Raw genomic sequence first — 17,761 nt, forward strand, 5'->3', positions numbered from 1 at the left:
AATACAGCCACAGCTCTTGTGGCTCCACGTGAGTTAAAGAATGTCCCCTGGACAGAACTGTTAGAAATCCTTACTAACCACTATTCTCCTAGACCTTCACAGATTGCCAGACGCTTCACCTTCAGAATGAGGAAGCAGGGGACAAAGAGAGCATCAATCAGTACATGGCTGCTCTCAGGACTGCAGCACTCCATTGTGGGTTTGGCAGCTATCTTGATGACATGCTCCTAGACCAGCTGGTCTGCGGGTCAAGGACCTGCACTACAAAGACGGCTGCTCGCCAAAAAGACCTTAACCTCGCTCAAGCCATCGAGGAAGCCCTGGCAGAGGAGCTGGCATCTCATTCAGCCACCGAGATCCAAGGTCCTGTCACCAAGCAAACAGCAGTTCCCGGCCCACTCAGAAGAGGTGGTCAACGAGGAAGACCCAAGTGACGAGGCCGACATTCACCGCCTCACAAATGCCAGGCGCCCGCAGGCAGGAACCAGACAAGATAACACCGGGCCATCCAAGCACATCACCCTGTGCTCTTTCCTGTGGTGGACCTCACCTGAGGACCACATGCAAATTCAAAGGAGCCACTTGCAACAACTGCCATAAGAAGGGGCACATTGCAAGAGTAGTGCCAAGCCTCACACAACGTAGCACAAAGGGCATCTTCATTCGCACATGCCGGGCCCCAAAGGCAAGTATTAAACTGTTGCACACACCTCTGCGCTAATCACACTTGCTATTCTATCAGTAAAATCTCTCTTTCCGTCTTATTAGAAGGTAAACCTTGCAACATGGAGGTTGACACGGGTCAGCGCTCCATTATTTCCTGGAACACCCTCAAGGAGCTTCAACCCAGCCTATCAAGAAACCGACTCCAGAAGTGCCAGCTTAGCCTAAAGGACTACCAGGGGAAGACCATTCCTGTAATCGGCAGAGGCAAGTTTTTTGTTAATTTTAAAACCTTTAAGGGCCACCTACCTCTAGTGGTAGTGAGCGGCAACCTCCTACACTTTTGGGACTTGATTGGTTTCCCACCTCGGTTTAGGGCTAACAGGACTCCATGCTACCTCAACCTCTGACACGGACTCCCTGTTTGCTGATTACTCAGACGTATTCAGTGATGAGTTAGGGTGTTATAACGGCACCCCTATCTCATTTTCAGTCGATCCCCAGGCAGTCCCAATTCGGTTAAAACCTCGCAGAGTTCCATTCGCCATTCGGCCTAAATTAGACCTTGAATTAGATAAATTACTAAAACAAGGGATCCTGGAGCCTACAGACTTCGCCAAATGGGAGACGCCCATCGTCACACCCCTCAAAAAGATGGTAGCCTGAGAATTTGCTCAGACTACAAGACCACAATCAATAAATTCTTGCAAGTTAGCGCTTATCCAGTACCCGTCATTCAGCATTTATTACATACTTTTGAACCTGGCACTATCTTTGCCAAATTGACATGTCTCAAGCATATCAACAGTTCCCTGTTGATGACCAAACGGCAGAACTTCAGACCATTGTCACCCACAGGGTGCCTTCCGGTGCAAGCGTCTCCAGTTTGGCGTGGTGTTGCCCCAGGCATTTTTCAATCCCTCATGGAGCGGATTTTACAGGGCCTTCCTGGAGTAGTACCCTACTTCGATGACATCTTAGTCTCGGCCAGGAACAGACCCCAACTCTTCCAGAGAGTTCGAGCAGTCCTAGAGAGGTTCAGGCAGCATGGCCTCAAGTTAAAAAAGAAAAATGTGCCATTGCCACTAGACAGGTGGACTTTCTGGGTTATAAAATTGACGCCTCAGGCATTCACCCCTGGAGTCCAAGGTTAAGGCAATACACGAGGCACCCACTCCAACCTCCAAAGCAGAACTGCAGGCCTTTTTGGGGCTCTTGAACTTTACGCGCTGCTCCTGCCCCATAAAGCCTCTGTGGCAGAACCTCCACAGACTTCTGGATAAAAAAACAGTTTGGCATTGGGGACACAAAGAAGACTCCGCTTTCCACGCAGTCAAGTCGCTACTCACATCAGAGGCAGTGCTTATCCAGTTTGACCCCAACCTTCCATTAGTACTGGCAGCAGACGCATCTCCCTTCGGAATTGGGGCAGTCTTAAGCCACAGGCTCCCAACGGCCCGAGGCCCCTATCGCTTTTTTTCCAGGACGCTCTCTGCAACAGAGCGCAATTACAGTCAGATCGATAAAGAAGCCTTGGCAGCTGTTGCAGCGGTGAAGAAATTTCACGAATTTCTCTTTGGCCACTTTTTCGAGCTAGTCACGGACCACAAACCGCTCTTAGGGTTACTAGCAGGTGACAAGCAGACCCTCAAATTCTGTCCCCCAGAATGACCAGATGGACCCTTTTCCTAGCAGCATACTCAGTATAGACTCGCACCGCCCAAGTAAAACATTGTCCCACGCAGACGCCCTCAGCCGCTGCCCCCTGCCTGCCCCAGCTGAAGACCCTGCCCGGTCAACGCCATTTTTGAAGTCACCCAACTGGACCTCCCAATCACTGCCCTTGATATTGCCAATAAATCCAAAGCGGACAAAACGATCGCCCAGGTACTGGACTGGGTGAGGAGGGTGGCCTGGCAGTGACATTGAAGCTAAATTCACTCCATTTAAGACCCGCTTACAGGAACTGTCGAGCTTACAGGGCTGCCTGCTGTGGGGCACTCGAGTGGTCATCCCGACATCTCTGCGCACCCAGTGCTGGAGGCGTTGCACGAGGCCACCCGGCATCGTCAGAATGAAGGCGTTGGCGCCGGCTACATTTGGTGGCCCGGCCTCGATGAGGACATCAACAAATGGGTAAGCTCCTGCCATCCCTGCCAGGTTTCCCGTCCATCCTCCAATTGCCACCCCCACCAAGTGGGAAAGTGCCAACGCACCCTGGTCCAGGATTCACATCGATCTCGCGGGCCCATTACTTGGCAAAATGTTCCTCGTGGTCGTAGACTCTTACTCAAAGTGGATTGATGTGGCACAACTATCCACGACCACTTCACAAGCAGTCATCAAGGCATTGACTCGCCTGTTCGTTACGCACGGTCTACCAGATTCCATTGTTTCCGACAATGGTCCCCACCGCGCCAACCGAATTCAGTCGCTTTACGGCCAACCTGGGCATTCGTCACATCTTCACGGCCCCCTTTCATCCTGCCAGTAACGGGCTGGCAGAGAGAGCTGTTAGACCACTAAAGAAGCCCTGGCCAGGTTCAACAAGGATGACTGGCACCACAAACTATCCTGTTTCCTGTTAAGCCAGCATTCAACCCTTGCACGGTAACCAACAAGTCCCCGGCCGAGCTTCTGATGGGCAGACGCCTGCGAACTGTATTGGACAGGCTTCACCCACATTACTGCCCTGACTCTCCTCTCGCTCCACATCGGGAGTAGGCATTTTGTCTTGCAGGAACCCGTGTTCGCAGAAACTTCGCTGGCGACCCATTGTGGATCCCGGGAGAAATCGTAGCCATCACAGGACCCAGATCATACCGGTTAAGCTGGAAGATGGCCGGGTCTGGAGACGACATCTGACCAGCTTCGAGACGCCAGGGCACCCTCGTCAGCCGCGACTGTGGGCACAGACCGGTGAGAGTCCGCTGCAACTACCACACAGCAACATCTACCCCGATGACCTGCTAACACCTTCAGCCGGACCAGAGAATCCAAATGCTGACTGCGGCGACCTAGCGTCCAACCCATCCGAGCCAGACGGCGTGAGGACACTCCCAGCGTCCAGCCCTTCTAGCCCCGGACCTGCTCCGACCGAGGGTGGTACTGGACTCATCATCGAGCCAACAGTCACCGACGGACTCTGATCCACCAAACAGAACACCAGAGTTGCGCCGCTCTGGACGTCAGCACAAACCTCCCGTATACCTCAAGGACTATGCGTGTTCGCATCTGGGGGAAAGGGTGTTATGTCCCTGGACCTTGAAGAAGTTCCCACCCAGGTCCGTTCACGCTGCAGGGCGGCTGCCCTTCTCATTGGCTGGGTTTCCCAGCAGCCTGCTATAAAAGCAGGCTGCTGGGTCCAGCCCTTTTGCTGTTCGCTGCGAGCCAGTTCCAGGCTGAGCAAGCACGTTCAGTCCTTGTAAATAAACCTTGTTGCACTAAGCCCTGGTTCAGCCTCTTATTTCCCATACTTAATAGATACAATCAAGATCAAGGGAAGTACTAATACCACTCTATAAAGCCTTGGTAAGACCACACCTAGAATACTGCATCCAGTTTTGTTCACCACATTATAAAAAAGATGTTGAGACTCTAGAAAGATTACAGAGAAGAGCAACCAGGGTGATTAGGGGACTGGAGGCTAAAACATACAATGAACAGTTGCAGGAACTGGGCTTGGGTAGTCTAGTAAAGAGAAGGACCAGGGGAGACATGCTAGCACTCTTCCAAAATTTGAGGGGCTGCCACAGGGAGGAAGGAGTCAAGCTATTTTCTAAATCGTCTGTAGGCCAGACAAGGAATGATGGATGGAAACTGAACAAGGAGAGATTTAACCTGGAAATAAGGAGAAACTTTCTGACAGTGAGAACAAGCAACCAATGGAACAGCTTGCCCTCAGAAGTTGTGGGAGCGCCATCAGTTGAGACTTTCAAAGAGAGATTGGAATGCCATTTGTCAGAAATAATGTAAGGTCTCCCACTTGGGCAGGGGTTGGACTAGATGACCTACAAGGTGCCTTCCAACTCTGATTATCTGTTTGATCTGTTTGAAGAGGCAACTGGACTTTCTTTGTTTTTTGGGTTGCCTTTGAAAAGAAGCACCTTTGGGGTTACGATGAGCTGGATGACTGAGAATCTCCATAGACATTCGATATTGAAATTAGTGCATGGCTAATCTAATTAAAGAGTTTTTATTTTTTTTGGTGCATAGAATGATTACTAGCAAAAACAAGATGCACCTTCTTTATGCTTTCTTTTAAGTAACAAACTATTTTGGAGGCCTGGTTGCCATGTTTCCATTTTTCTTTTCATCATTAAGATCATCAAAGCCAATTATGAACTGTTTTGGGAATGGTGCTTCTGAATCTGTAAGGCAAATTGCATCATCTTCCAGAAAGGGTAAACTCACCATTGCCCAGAATTAGTATTTGCTAATAGTTTTTATAGCCAACCACAGGAATTTCCCCCCAATTATGTTGCCTTAGAGAATCATCTTGTGCAGTGGGTAAAGCAGAAAGCTAGAACCTGGGAGATTGTTAAAGCTAATCCCACTTTAGCATGAAATCTAATCTCACTTTAGCATGAAGCCAGTTAGATAGCTTTGTCCCAGGCCAATCACTTTATCTCAGCCCTGGGAAGAAGGCAATGGCAAACTACTTCCGAAAATATTGCCAGTAAAATTGAAATGAATAGTTCAGATAGTTATCAGGAATCAAATCTGTTTTGAAGAGAGAAAAAATGTTGCCTTATCATGAATAAGTCAATTTATGGCTACCATTATAAGTTCCTATCATTATTTTAGGAAAAAATCTGGCAAAAGGTAGGTTTTAGTAGCGTCAGCCAGGCCTCCTTGATGGTGTTGTACTCATGCTTAATATTTGTGGCTAGAAAGGGCTCGTTACAAACACTAGGTATCATGAAGCAAAGTAGTTATGGTTGCTCCTATTCTTTTTATTTGATATGACTTGTACAAAGTAGAGTTGTAGCTGAGAAAGAATAGGTTCTGGACTCCTGAGATATTGAATACATTGCCCAGTAGTAGCTGTCTAGATATAGTTATACTTTAGATTACCCATTCTATCAATATTGAATTGATTGTCACTGGAATCTTTTTTTAAAAATCTACTTACAATTTAAAACCAAATCACATTTTTTTCAATGTGTCTGGGCTTATAAATATACTCTTTCTGCTTTGCAAACATGATATTTACTCTAATTATATTGTTGGAAATACAATTTTCTAACACCCTAAAAAATATATTTGCAAACACTTTCTTTTCAGTTTGTATAATCTTGTCTGTAAAACATTTAATTTATTTAACTACTCTTTATAATACATATTTTTAAAGAAATCCCTTTCTTCAAAGCTGTCAGACAAACAAAATACTGTGTTCCCAACCAGGAAAAGTTAAATTATGTAGTTGTCACTTGAATTATGAAGTAGCTTTTTTGTTATCCCAAACCTTACATGATTTATAGTTTTAACATTTCATTTTCTTTTCTGTCAGACAAAAACTGTTCAATGGACATTGATGAATGTGCCTTCAAGCCCTGCAAAAATGGAGCCAGTTGCCATAATTTGATTGGCAAATTTTACTGTAACTGCTTGCCAGGTAGGTGCTCAGGTGGTATGTGGGTAGAAGAGTTAGAGGAAATATTCAGGGCAGAAATAGAATATGTTTTCTCACATACATTATTTTAGACTCAAATTTGCAGTGCGAATCTCAGCCATACCTCTCCCTCATCATCCACAGAAGATGTACAAATTCTGTCTAATATGCAACACATTTGTTATTACGACAGTGTCCTCTATTTTTGTGAATTTGCTTTCTGACCATGTCACTTGAATGCCTGTACTGCATGCTAATGAAGAAAGGCTATTTTATATGAAAATATCAGTCACCTTTCATAAGAAGGTCTTTAAGGATGCTCTGGTTTTTTAGACTTTTGTGAAAGACTGATTTCCAGATGAAATGGAGAAACAATAGTGCTATTTTATATAAGACTTTAGAAGATAAGGAATCATATTTTGTTCCTGTCTTTCAGATCTACAAAGTTTTAAATCATCTTCCGTTTTCCCTTTTATCTCTTCTTCCCTTTTTTAATGTCAGAAATTTGGAACCAGGTTTTTGAATTTATCACTCAAACAGAAAAGTAAAAGATAGGGAAACAAATAGTAATGCTAAAGTCTGCTGTTTTAATTCAGCAGTGTAGGGAAACTGGCAAAATAAAAAATGGAAAATAAAAACTGGGATACACTTAGAGGAAGTAGAGGCAGGGGGAAAAAAAGTTAAAAGCTGGAATGAATTGCTGGCTGAACAAAGCAATAGAACAAAATGAAGCAATTTGCTTGAGTTGCATCTTAAAAGAAAAAATGGGTGAAGATAGATACATTTTGATATCTAAAATTTCAGAAAGTTGTTGCTTTTCTAGGGAAGTTTTGTGGTCTGTTTGGATAGATATATAGATTGACACTGAGGGTCCATGTGCAATATGATATTATCCAGGACACCTTCATGTAATGTCAAGTAGCCTTAAAGGAAACCAGAGAGCAATGTTTTTGTTCCCATTGCCAATATTTAGCTTATGCTGTATATATTTCTTAATAGGTGAATACTTTTTGCAGGTCTATGATCTTAAGCTCATAACTTAGGATCTTAATTAACCTTGACTTTAGCTTAAATATCCTAAATCTAAGGAAATCAATAAGCTTTAATTAGCTGTATTAAACCTTTGGGTAACCGTGTTACAAACAGATATGAGGTGGCAGGGGATATTTATTTATTTATTACGTTTCTATGTGCTAATCTCCCCTATAAGGTGGCTCTGGGTGGCTCTATGTGGCTTCTTGAGCATCAAGATTGATTTTTCCATTGGCTGAGTAGCTAGCAGGCAATGAACCCAGAGTAGGAGAGGGAGCTTTCTGCCAAATCCTGTCGCATAGATATGCAACTTCAGTCCTGGATCATCAGGCTGAGCTGCCTTGTATCATGTGGTGACATCTTTGTGGCTGACCATTGTTCAAGAGGCCTTACAGCTTTTAAAATTGAAAATTTGGTAGACAAAAGTTACTGGCATGATGGAATGTAGTCTGGATTTTCAGGAGGGAAGAAGTGCATTCCAGAGGAGCAAAAGAGAGGAAAGCTTAGGTAGTTTGTGTGGGAGAAAGAGTGAAGATAACTCTTCCCTAGTAGTTCTCAGAGTATATATTTAGTGGTGCAAGTAGTCTGCTTTAGTTTGACAAGATTTCTTTCTATAAGTGAGGAACAATAAAGGAAACTCCTTAGAAGAACTCAACATGTCTTTCTTGGTTTTATGGAGCCTGACACCAATTCATATTTTTTAAGATTTTGGATAGGGAGTACATAGCTAGATAAGTACCAGATGAATTGACAAGACCTATGCAGAATCTTTCAGAAAGTGGATTTCCTTAAGCAGAACTCCCAGGAAAGGGCATCTCTGATTGCATTTTCATATTCAGGTGAGGTGCTTAGCAAATTGTGCTTTGAGAGATACAATGTTTCAGTGCATATATTTGCATAGGCCTAAACTTAATAGGATTTTGACCATGTGAAGCTTAAAACCAATCATTTTCCCATTCTTTAATACATTTCCCATTCTTTAATCCCATTCTTTGTTCATTCCTCTTTCTGCTTGATACTAGTTGTCTTAGATGTTAGCAAAAATACATTATTACAGTTATGAATTCCTTCCAGTATTTCTGTCCATGATTGGGAGGCTCATGATCCTCTTTTACTAGTTTTTGTGGTACTTGTGTCTCTCCTTTATATCATTCTTTTTTCATCCCAAAGTATCCCCAAACTGGTTTTTATTCATTTTAACTCCTTTTTTTTCTATTCAGTTTCTTGAACCATTTACTTCAATTGCCCTTCCCACTCCCTTCTAAAATCCAGCTCTCCTCTCTTATCATACATTGTTGGAATTTTGGTTCTCTCTTTTTATTATTTATTTTTCTCTTATTTAGCCTAAATGTAGGCCAAGACAACAACCTATTTCACAGTTAGTGGCAAAACATACAGTACATATGCATTATATGTTCTATGAAGAATCTGACATTTCAATGTTATTCAATATTGAATACTAACATGGTATTTGTTATGTCCTTGGAACTCTAGGAGTTCTCACTCAGGTCCATTCACTTTGCGGGGGCATTTTTCCCCCTCACTCATTGGTTGGTTCTCCCCAGCAGCCAGCTATAAAAGCAGGCTGCGGGGTCCAACCAGTTGCTGATCGCTGCGAGCCAGTTCCAGGCTTGGCAAGCACGGTCAGTCCTTTATTGCTATAATAAAGTATTGTTGCACTCATGCTCTGGTTCAGCCTCTCATTTCCCAAACTTAACACTGGCGACGAGGATGGGATGGCTACCAGAAGCACCATGCAACCGCTGAGTCAGAGAGAGCGATCGGCCGGCAATAAGAGCAACGCTGATCCGCAGCCAGAGAGAGCGGTCAGCAAGCAACGAGAGCGAACGCTGATCCGCCGACAGAGAAAGCGGTCAGCAAGCAACGAGAAGCGAACGCTGATCCGCAGCCAGAGAAAGCGGTCAGCCGAACGATAGTAAGAAGCGTCTGTAGCCGCTTGTTAGCCCAGCTACAGGAAAAGTGAAGCGCTGCGAGCCGCAGCCGCTCGTTGTTTAGGCGCGAAATTCAAACGGCTGTCATTTGAATTTCAGACCTAAAAGGTACAGCGGTACAGCGCGGTGCTGTAAGTCAAGTCACTGACGCCCACGAAGGCGCGAATTTCAAAACGCTGTCAACGGCTGACACCCTAGCCTCGTGTTTTGCCCAGAGAGAGAGAGAGGATTGTGACAAAGCCTCCTCAGAGCTGAAATCACTTGCCTACCACAGGCACTAGAAACTTTGCTGCTGCCCCAGAGAGATTTTTTTCCACAGATTCTACAACTGATCTTATCACTATGAATTCCAATCCAGTCTTCCCAGCGTTCAAACCGGATGAGGAGAAGTGGGAATCATACAAGAACCGCTTTAACCATTACATCGACGCAATTGGGCTGGCTGATGCTGGGGAGCACCGGAAAAAATCATATTTCCTAATCTACTGTGGAGCCATCGTCTTTGACACTGCCACAGCTCTCGTGGCTCCACGTGAGTTAAAAACGTTCCATGGTCTGAACTGTTAGAAATCCTTACTAACCATTATTCTCCCAGACCTTCACAGATTGCCAGGCGATTCACCTTCCGTATGAGGAAACAGTCAGACAAAGAGACCATCAACCAGTACATGGCAGCCCTCAGGACAGCAGCACTCCATTGTGGGTTTGGAACCTACCTGGAGGACATGCTCCTCGATCAACTAGTCTGCGGGGTCAAGGATCTACACCTCCAAAGGCGCCTACTCGCTAAGAAGGACCTCAACCTCGCACAAGCCGTCGAGGAGGCCCTGGCAGCAGAACTGGCAGCACACTCAGCCACCGAAATCCATGGCCCAACTTCCAAGCTAACGACAGTTCCAGTCCACTCCGAGGAGGTAGTAGCAGAGGAAGCCCTTAGTGATGAAAACGACATCCACCGCCTCACCAACGCCAGGCATCCGCAGGTAGGAGCCAAGCAAAAAAACACCGGTCCACCCAAGCACATCACCCTGTGCCTAGCCTGTGGTGGATCTCATCCGAGGGCCACCTGTAAATTCAAAGGAGCCACCTGCAACACCTGCCACAAAAGTGGACACATCGCGAGAGTCTGCCAAGCCCCTCAAAACTCAGCACAAAGGCACCCCCCCTTCTCACACTCTGCACCTCAGAGGCAAGTATTGAACTGTCGCACTCACCACCATGCTAAACACACTTGCCATACCATTAGTAAAATCTCTCTCTCCGTTTTGTTAGAAGGTAAACCGTGCCGCATGGAGGTTGACACAGGGTCAGCGCTCTCAATTATCTCGTGGAGCACCCTCAAGAGGCTACAGCCCAGCCTATCAACAAGCCGGCTCCAGAAGTGCCAGTTTAGCCTGAAGGACTACCAGGGAAGGTCATTCCTGTAATCGGCAGAGGCAAGTTCCTTGTCAATTTTAAAGCTTTCAAAGGTCACCTACCTCTAGTGGTAGTTAACGGCAATCTCCCCACATTATTGGGGCTCGATTGGTTTCCCCATCTCGGCCTAGGGCTAACAGGAGTCCATGCTGTCTCAACCTCTGACACTGACTCCTTATTCGCTGATTACTCAGATGTATTCAGCGATGAGCTGGGGTGTTATAACGGTACCCCTATCTCATTCTCAGTCGACCCCAGGCAGTCCCAATCAGGCTAAAACCGCGCAGAGTCCCATTCGCTATTCGGCCAAAACTAGATGCAGAATTGGATAAACTATTAAAACAAGGGGTCATTGAGCCAACAGATTTCGCCAAATGGGAGACGCCCATTGTCACACCCCTCAAAAAAGACGGTAGCCTGAGAATTTGCTCGGACTACAAGACCACAATTAATAAGTTTTTACAAGTTAGCGCTTACCCAGTGCCCGTCATTCAGCATTTATTGCACACTTTTGAACCTGGCAGCATTTTTGCCAAATTGGACATGTCTCAAGCGTATCAACAGTTCCCTGTTGACAGCCAAACAGCGGAACTCCAGACCATTGTCACCCACAGGGGTGCTTTCCGGTGCAAGCGTCTCCAATTTGGCGTAAGTGTTGCCCCTGGCATTTTTCAATCCCTCATGGAGCGGATTTTGCAGGGCCTCCCTGGTGTAGTACCCTACTTCGACGACATCTTAGTCTCGGCCAGGGACAGACCCCAACTCTTCCAGAGAGTTCGAGCAGTGTTAGAGAGGTTCAGACAGCATGGCCTCAAATTAAAAAAAGAAAAATGTGCCATTGCCACTAGACAGGTGGACTTTCTGGGTTATAAAATTGACGCCTCAGGCATCCACCCCCTGGAGTCCAAGGTTAAGGCAATTCATGAGGCACCCACTCCAACCTCCAAAACTGAGCTGCAGGCCTTCTTGGGGCTATTGAACTTTTATGCGTCCTTCCTGCCCCATAAAGCATCAGTGGCAGAACCCCTACACAGACTGTTGGATAAAAAATCACCTTGGCACTGGGGTCACAAAGAAGACTCTGCTTTTCGCGCCATCAAATCACTACTCACGTCAGAGGCGGTACTTATTCAGTTCGACCCCAACCTTCCATTAGTGCTAGCAGCAGATGCATCCCCTTTTGGAATCGGGGCAGTATTAAGTCACAGGCTCCCCAATGGCTCCGAGGCTCCCATTGCTTTTTTCTCCAGGACGCTCTCTGCAACAGAGCGAAATTATAGCCAGATCGATAAGGAAGCTCTAGCAGCTGTTGCAGCAGTGAAGAAATTTCACGAATTTCTCTTTGGCCATTTTTTCGAGCTGGTCACGGATCACAAGCCTCTCCTGGGTCTACTAGCTGGGGACAAACAGACCCCTCAAGTCCTTTCTCCTAGAATGACGAGATGGACCCTTTTCCTAGCGGCCTACTCGTATAGACTCATACACCGCCCAGGTAAAACATTGTCCCACGCTGACGCTCTCAGCCGCTGCCCCTTGCCGGATCCAGCTGAGGACCCTGCTCCAGTCCACGCTATTTTTGAGATCACCCAATTGGACCTCCCCATCACTGCCCTTGACATCGCTGATAAAACCAAGGCAGACAAAACACTCGCCCAGGTACTGGACTGGGTGAGGAGGGGGTGGCCGGGTGGTGATGTTGAAAACAAATTTACACCTTTCAAGACCCGCCTGCAGGAATTATCCAGTCTGCAGGGCTGTCTGCTGTGGGTCACTCGAGTGGTCATCCCGACCTCACTGCGTACCCGAGTTCTGGAGGCGTTGCATGAGGGGCACCCTGGCATCGTCAGAATGAAGGCATTAGCACGCAGCTACGTATGGTGGCCCGGCCTCGACGAGGACATCATCAGATGGGTAAGCTCCTGCAACCCCTGCCAGGAATCCCGTCCAGCTCCTCCTATTGCCACCCCTACTAAGTGGGAAAGCGCCAGCGCTCCGTGGTCCAGAATTCACATCGACCTAGCCGGCCCATTGCATGGGAAAATGTTCCTAGTGGTCGTGGACTCCTACTCTAAATGGATTGACGTGGCACAGCTATCCACGACCACTACACTCGCAATTACTAAGGTATTAACCCGCCTGTTTGTAACACACGGGCTGCCCGACGCCATTGTTTCCGACAATGGCCCACAGTTCGCATCAGCCGAGTTCAGCCGTTTCGCTGCCAACCTGGGCATCCGCCACATTTTCACGGCCCCATTTCATCCTGCCAGTAACGGATTGGCTGAAAGAGCCATCAGGACCACCAAAGAAGCCTTGGCTAGGTTCAGCAAGGATGACTGGCACCACAAACTATCGCGTTTCCTGATGAGCCAGCACTCAACTCCGTGTTCAGTCACCAATAAGTCCCCAGCTGAGCTCCTGATGGGCAGGCGCCTGAGGACTGTATTGGACAGACTTCACCCACATTACTGCCCTGACTCCCCCCTCGCTTCCACATCGGGGGTTAGACATTTTATCTTACAGGAACCCGTATTCGCGAGGAACTTCACTGGAGACCCTCTGTGGATCCCGGGCGAGATTGTGGCCATCACCGGACCCAGGTCATATTGAGTCAGACTGGAGGACGGCCGAGTATGGAGAAGGCACCTGGACCAGCTGCGTAGGCATCACAGCATCCTCGCCAGCAGTGACCCAGAATTGCAGACCGGAGCGAGGCCTCAGCATCAACCCCATATCAGCATTAGTCCCGGTGACCAGCTTACGCCAGCAGCCATTCCGGGGAATCCGAACACGGACAGCGGCATCCAGATGGCTGACCAGTCTGAACCCGTCAACGAGAGCACGTCCCCAGTGACCAGCCCTACGAGTCCCGAACCAACCCAATCCGAGGGGCGTGTTAGTGACTCCCTACTGATCCTGCCTTCCCCTACAGACTCTGAACTGACAGACAACCCACCAGAGTTGCGCCGTTCTGGGCACCAGCATAAACCTCCTGTCTACCTCAAAGACTATGCGTGTTCGCATCTGGGGGGAAGGGGTGTTATGTCCTTGGAACTCTAGGAGTTCTCACTCAGGTCCATTCACTTTGCGGGGGCATTTTTCCCCCTCACTCATTGGTTGGTTCTCCCCAGCAGCCAACTATAAAAGCAGGCTGCAGGGTCCAACCAGTTGCTGATCGCTGCGAGCCAGTTCCAGGCTTGGCAAGCACGGTCAGTCCTTTATTGCTATAATAAAGTATTGTTGCACTCATGCTCTGGTTCAGCCTCTCATTTCCCAAACTTAACAGTATTAATACTATATAATAAGAATACTTCAAGGATAGCAGTATTCCAGGAGGAAATTAAAACTGGCACATTCTTAATCTGAATATAGATTTTAGCAGAATACTATAAAAAATAACCAAAATCTATGTGTACTTAATAAATGTGTGATAAGCAGAATAAGGAAAGTAATTTATTCAGTAATAAATTAAGGGTTCTTAATATTTTATATTTTGTTTATAGTAGGATGTTTTCTGATATAGGCTTAAAAAAATAACATTGCCCTCTTATGCATGTCAACTCTGAAGTGAGTCTCAGTGAGTTCAGAAGTAGCTGTATCTAAATAAATAGATTTAAGATTGCAGTTTGAATAGATTTATACCAATATATCACTTTCTTCAAAGCAAAGTACTTCTTAGCCTTGATCATGTCATCTCGATCTTTTATTGCTCAAAGTCATATTTTGTGCAAAATCGGGTAATGTTTATTTTCTGTGTCAGTCTCCCAAAAATGCATAGTATGTTACAGCTCATAAATCTACTTCATGGCACATTTTGAAAATGCATACACTCTATAAAAGCTGTTGAAAGAACAGTAGCTTAGAAACAGAAGACTGTAATATGCTGGAAACTAGAGACTTGGATAGCCTTGTGAATCTATCTATTACCTATTAAAGAAACCATTTCATTTTATGGGGTGTTTCTTAGGCATCCTCAAATATTTTGTTTATTATTATTTACTTTACTTGTTTCCTGAATTTTATTATTTTTACAAATAGCTGAAGGTACTGAACATATATCTAACATACCTTCCTCTTCCTGTTTTCTCTACAAGAACCCTGTGGGGTGAGTTGGGCTGAGAGAGAGTGACTGACCCAAGGTCACTCAGCCAGTTTTCATGGTTAAGGTAGGGCTTGAACTCATAGTCCCTTGGTCTCTAGCCTGGTGCCTTATCTACCAGACAAAACTGGCTCTGATCAAGAAAACTGACCAAGAAGAGTTCTGAGAGAAATTAGTCTCCCTTTCCTGCTGACAGGGAACTGCTGCTGAAAGACTAAGCTATTTATAATGGCCGATTGACAGAAATGAATGAGTTCTAATTGCTGAACTGCACATCTATTTTTTTACAGTCTTGTATATCATTACTTTCAATTCAACATTCAACATTACACTTAGGGAAAGGCTGTGGTGTTCAATAAGTATCACCAGCATATGCCACTTCTGTTAACCAGTCAACCTAGTGCTTTGCTGATTTTTATATTTTGGTAAGAGAAAAGATATGGTATAAAATATTATTAGTAAAGCTTTTTTGGTCCCAACCATTACAGTGTTTTCCTTTGATTTTGTAGACTGCTTAGATATAGCTGCTCACGGGTGTAAAAAGTACATGGGAAAACATTAACTATTGTATAGAATTGAGGCTGGCTTAGATCTTTCCTCTAAAACAAAAAAAATATCACATGTCTTTTTTGCACTTTTACTTTCTTTGTTCTAGTTCTTCCAGACAACTATCATTACTCACTTCTGTATCTTTTTGAAAATTAGGATTTGCTACTGGTTTAACAACTAAAACCATCTATTTCTTATCCAGTCTTACTATCAATCTTTTTTTTTCTTTAAATTTAATTTAGCTATTCAGGCAAAAACAAAACAAAACAAAAACATTTTTTTTCATTTACAGAGATTAGATATTATCTGCTTGGAAATGCCAGGGTGTGCTGAAAAGCTGCAATATGGTTCCCAATCTATTATAAAGTACTGCTCAGTTGCATAAAACTTGACTGAAAATCCCAAAACTGTAAGGATAAATAGCAAAGAGTAAGAAGTTCACAAATAGAAAAGGTATACCCTCTGGATTGTGGATTGTCATCAGATAGTTTTATCAGAAGATTTTTGCTGTATTACTCTGATAATATGATGCACTGCAACACAGAAGAATAAAAACAGATTGATGTCTTTCTCACTTTTGTTCATCAATATGTTATCTTACAAATTAATTATTGTCAATGAATTACTACCCCAAAGGAATACAGTAGTATGTTAGTTATGATGTTTATCATGAAAAACAGTGTCTCTTTGTTCTTCTATGCTGACAGAATTAAAATAGATATTGTCTTTGGTGGATAAGCTCTCAGTGTACGTAAAAAATGCATTAATGAAGAATCATGTTACAACACTTAGTGGTAATCATTGGATACTAAATAAGCAATCAAAATTATACTAGGGAACTAAATAAAACAATTTAAAGATACAGGCAAGATGGTTATAGTCATAAGTAGAAAGAAGATAAGTAATAGGAAGGATGAGAATAATAATAGTAAATGGTTTGACAGTTGTCAGAATTAGTTGTTTAGCAGAGTGATGGCATGGGTGAAGAAACTGTCCTTGTGTCTAGTTGTTCTGGTGTGCAATACTCTATAATGTGGTTTTGAGGGTAGAAGTTGAAACAATTTATGTCCAGGATGTGAGGGTCTGTAGATATTTTAACAGCCCTCTTTTTGACTCATGCATTTTAAATAACAGTTGCTGAACAATTGTTGAACAATTGCTGAACTTTCAAAAGATGAAATAATTCAACTCTTTTACTTGAAATAATAAAAAAAATAAGGAACTAATTTCAATATGGCTGTCAATGATCAACATTTGTAACGCTCCTTAAATCAATAATATTTTGCATTACAATTTTTTCGGCAGTGAAATAAAGGAGAATAACTTGTAAAAGAATATATGAATTATACTAGAATATATTGAAAGGGTGGTAATATACAACATGTGTTAACTGAAAAAATTACAATGTATAACTCTTGTATTGAAGAATTTAGTCAGTGTTTACTCATAGGGAAAACTACATTTACACATGTGCAGTTTTCTCTCCCAGCCTTACCTCCACAAAAATAATATTATCATATTGATCTACTATCAAACCTGCAGGTTATTCCTGTGTCTTCAGGGACTAAATCTTTCCAGACATGAATGCTTGGAGCAAAATTAGCTCAATTTGGTTTAAGAAATAATTTTCTATTGCATTCATTTTCTGGAAGACAGACTGCTATTTATTCAGTATAACTGACTTACAAATGAGCACACTTATTAATGATAAAGACTTCACTCTGCATTATTCAGTCACCATAGAAAAGTAACATACTACAGATAGGAAATCAGAATATTTCCAGGTTCTATATGTGTCTGCCTTCACTTTTATAGTACGTCTGAGAAGAAACAGGTTGAATTCAGGGACCTGAGATCAAGTATTCTGGATGCAAAAAGAGTATGAAAATCCTTCAATAGCAATAGTGATTTCCAAATTCACTGAAGGCAAAGACTCCTTCTCCTCTCGCCCTCAAAGAAGGAGGTTTAAGGGAAAGTCTGTGAAGGCTCAAGTGGGGGCAATTATTTTCATAGCTACAGGTTCATTAGATTCCACTGTGTTTTTTCTTGTTACTGATTCTTCAGATTACTCAGTCTGGAAAAAACAGGTGAATGGGAGAAAGGGGAAAAACCCTCAAATAAGATAATCTTGGTTTTGTTTAATGTAAGGTGGAATAGGAAGAAATTTGGATAATTTTTAGTTTAATTTAGTTTACTTTACTTTATGGTCATTGCACCTTGTACAATGAAATGAAATACTGTCTATAGTGTACATTATAACTATAAAATAAAACACAAACACGCATCCTTCACATTCTATACATAGAATTGAAAACCCCTGATATTGCATCAATATTGCACTATATAGTATAATTCAAAAGAGTTACTGCCCTGGGATAGAAGCTGTTTTTCAGTCTATTTGTCCTTGTTTTTATTTTCCTGTACCATCTGCCATAT

General features: G+C 44.0%; 1 protein-coding gene across 1 annotated transcript in view; it reads left to right on the forward strand.

Moving 5' to 3' along the window:
• Positions 1-6,182: 6,182 nt before the first annotated feature.
• Positions 6,183-17,761, forward strand: part of LOC148127788 (protein eyes shut homolog) — an 89,893-nt gene continuing 78,314 nt past the window's right edge. The window contains exon 1 of the mRNA XM_087920868.1: positions 6,183-6,280. Within this exon, the coding sequence (XP_087776994.1) occupies positions 6,190-6,280 (91 nt within the window). The 5' untranslated portion in view covers positions 6,183-6,189. The remainder of the gene's footprint in view (positions 6,281-17,761) is intronic.

This window comes from Pseudonaja textilis, chromosome 1 (genome assembly GCF_049901715.1).
Source record: "Pseudonaja textilis isolate UNSWEBS1 chromosome 1, rPseTex1.2, whole genome shotgun sequence".
NCBI classification, from domain to species: domain Eukaryota; kingdom Metazoa; phylum Chordata; class Lepidosauria; order Squamata; family Elapidae; genus Pseudonaja; species Pseudonaja textilis.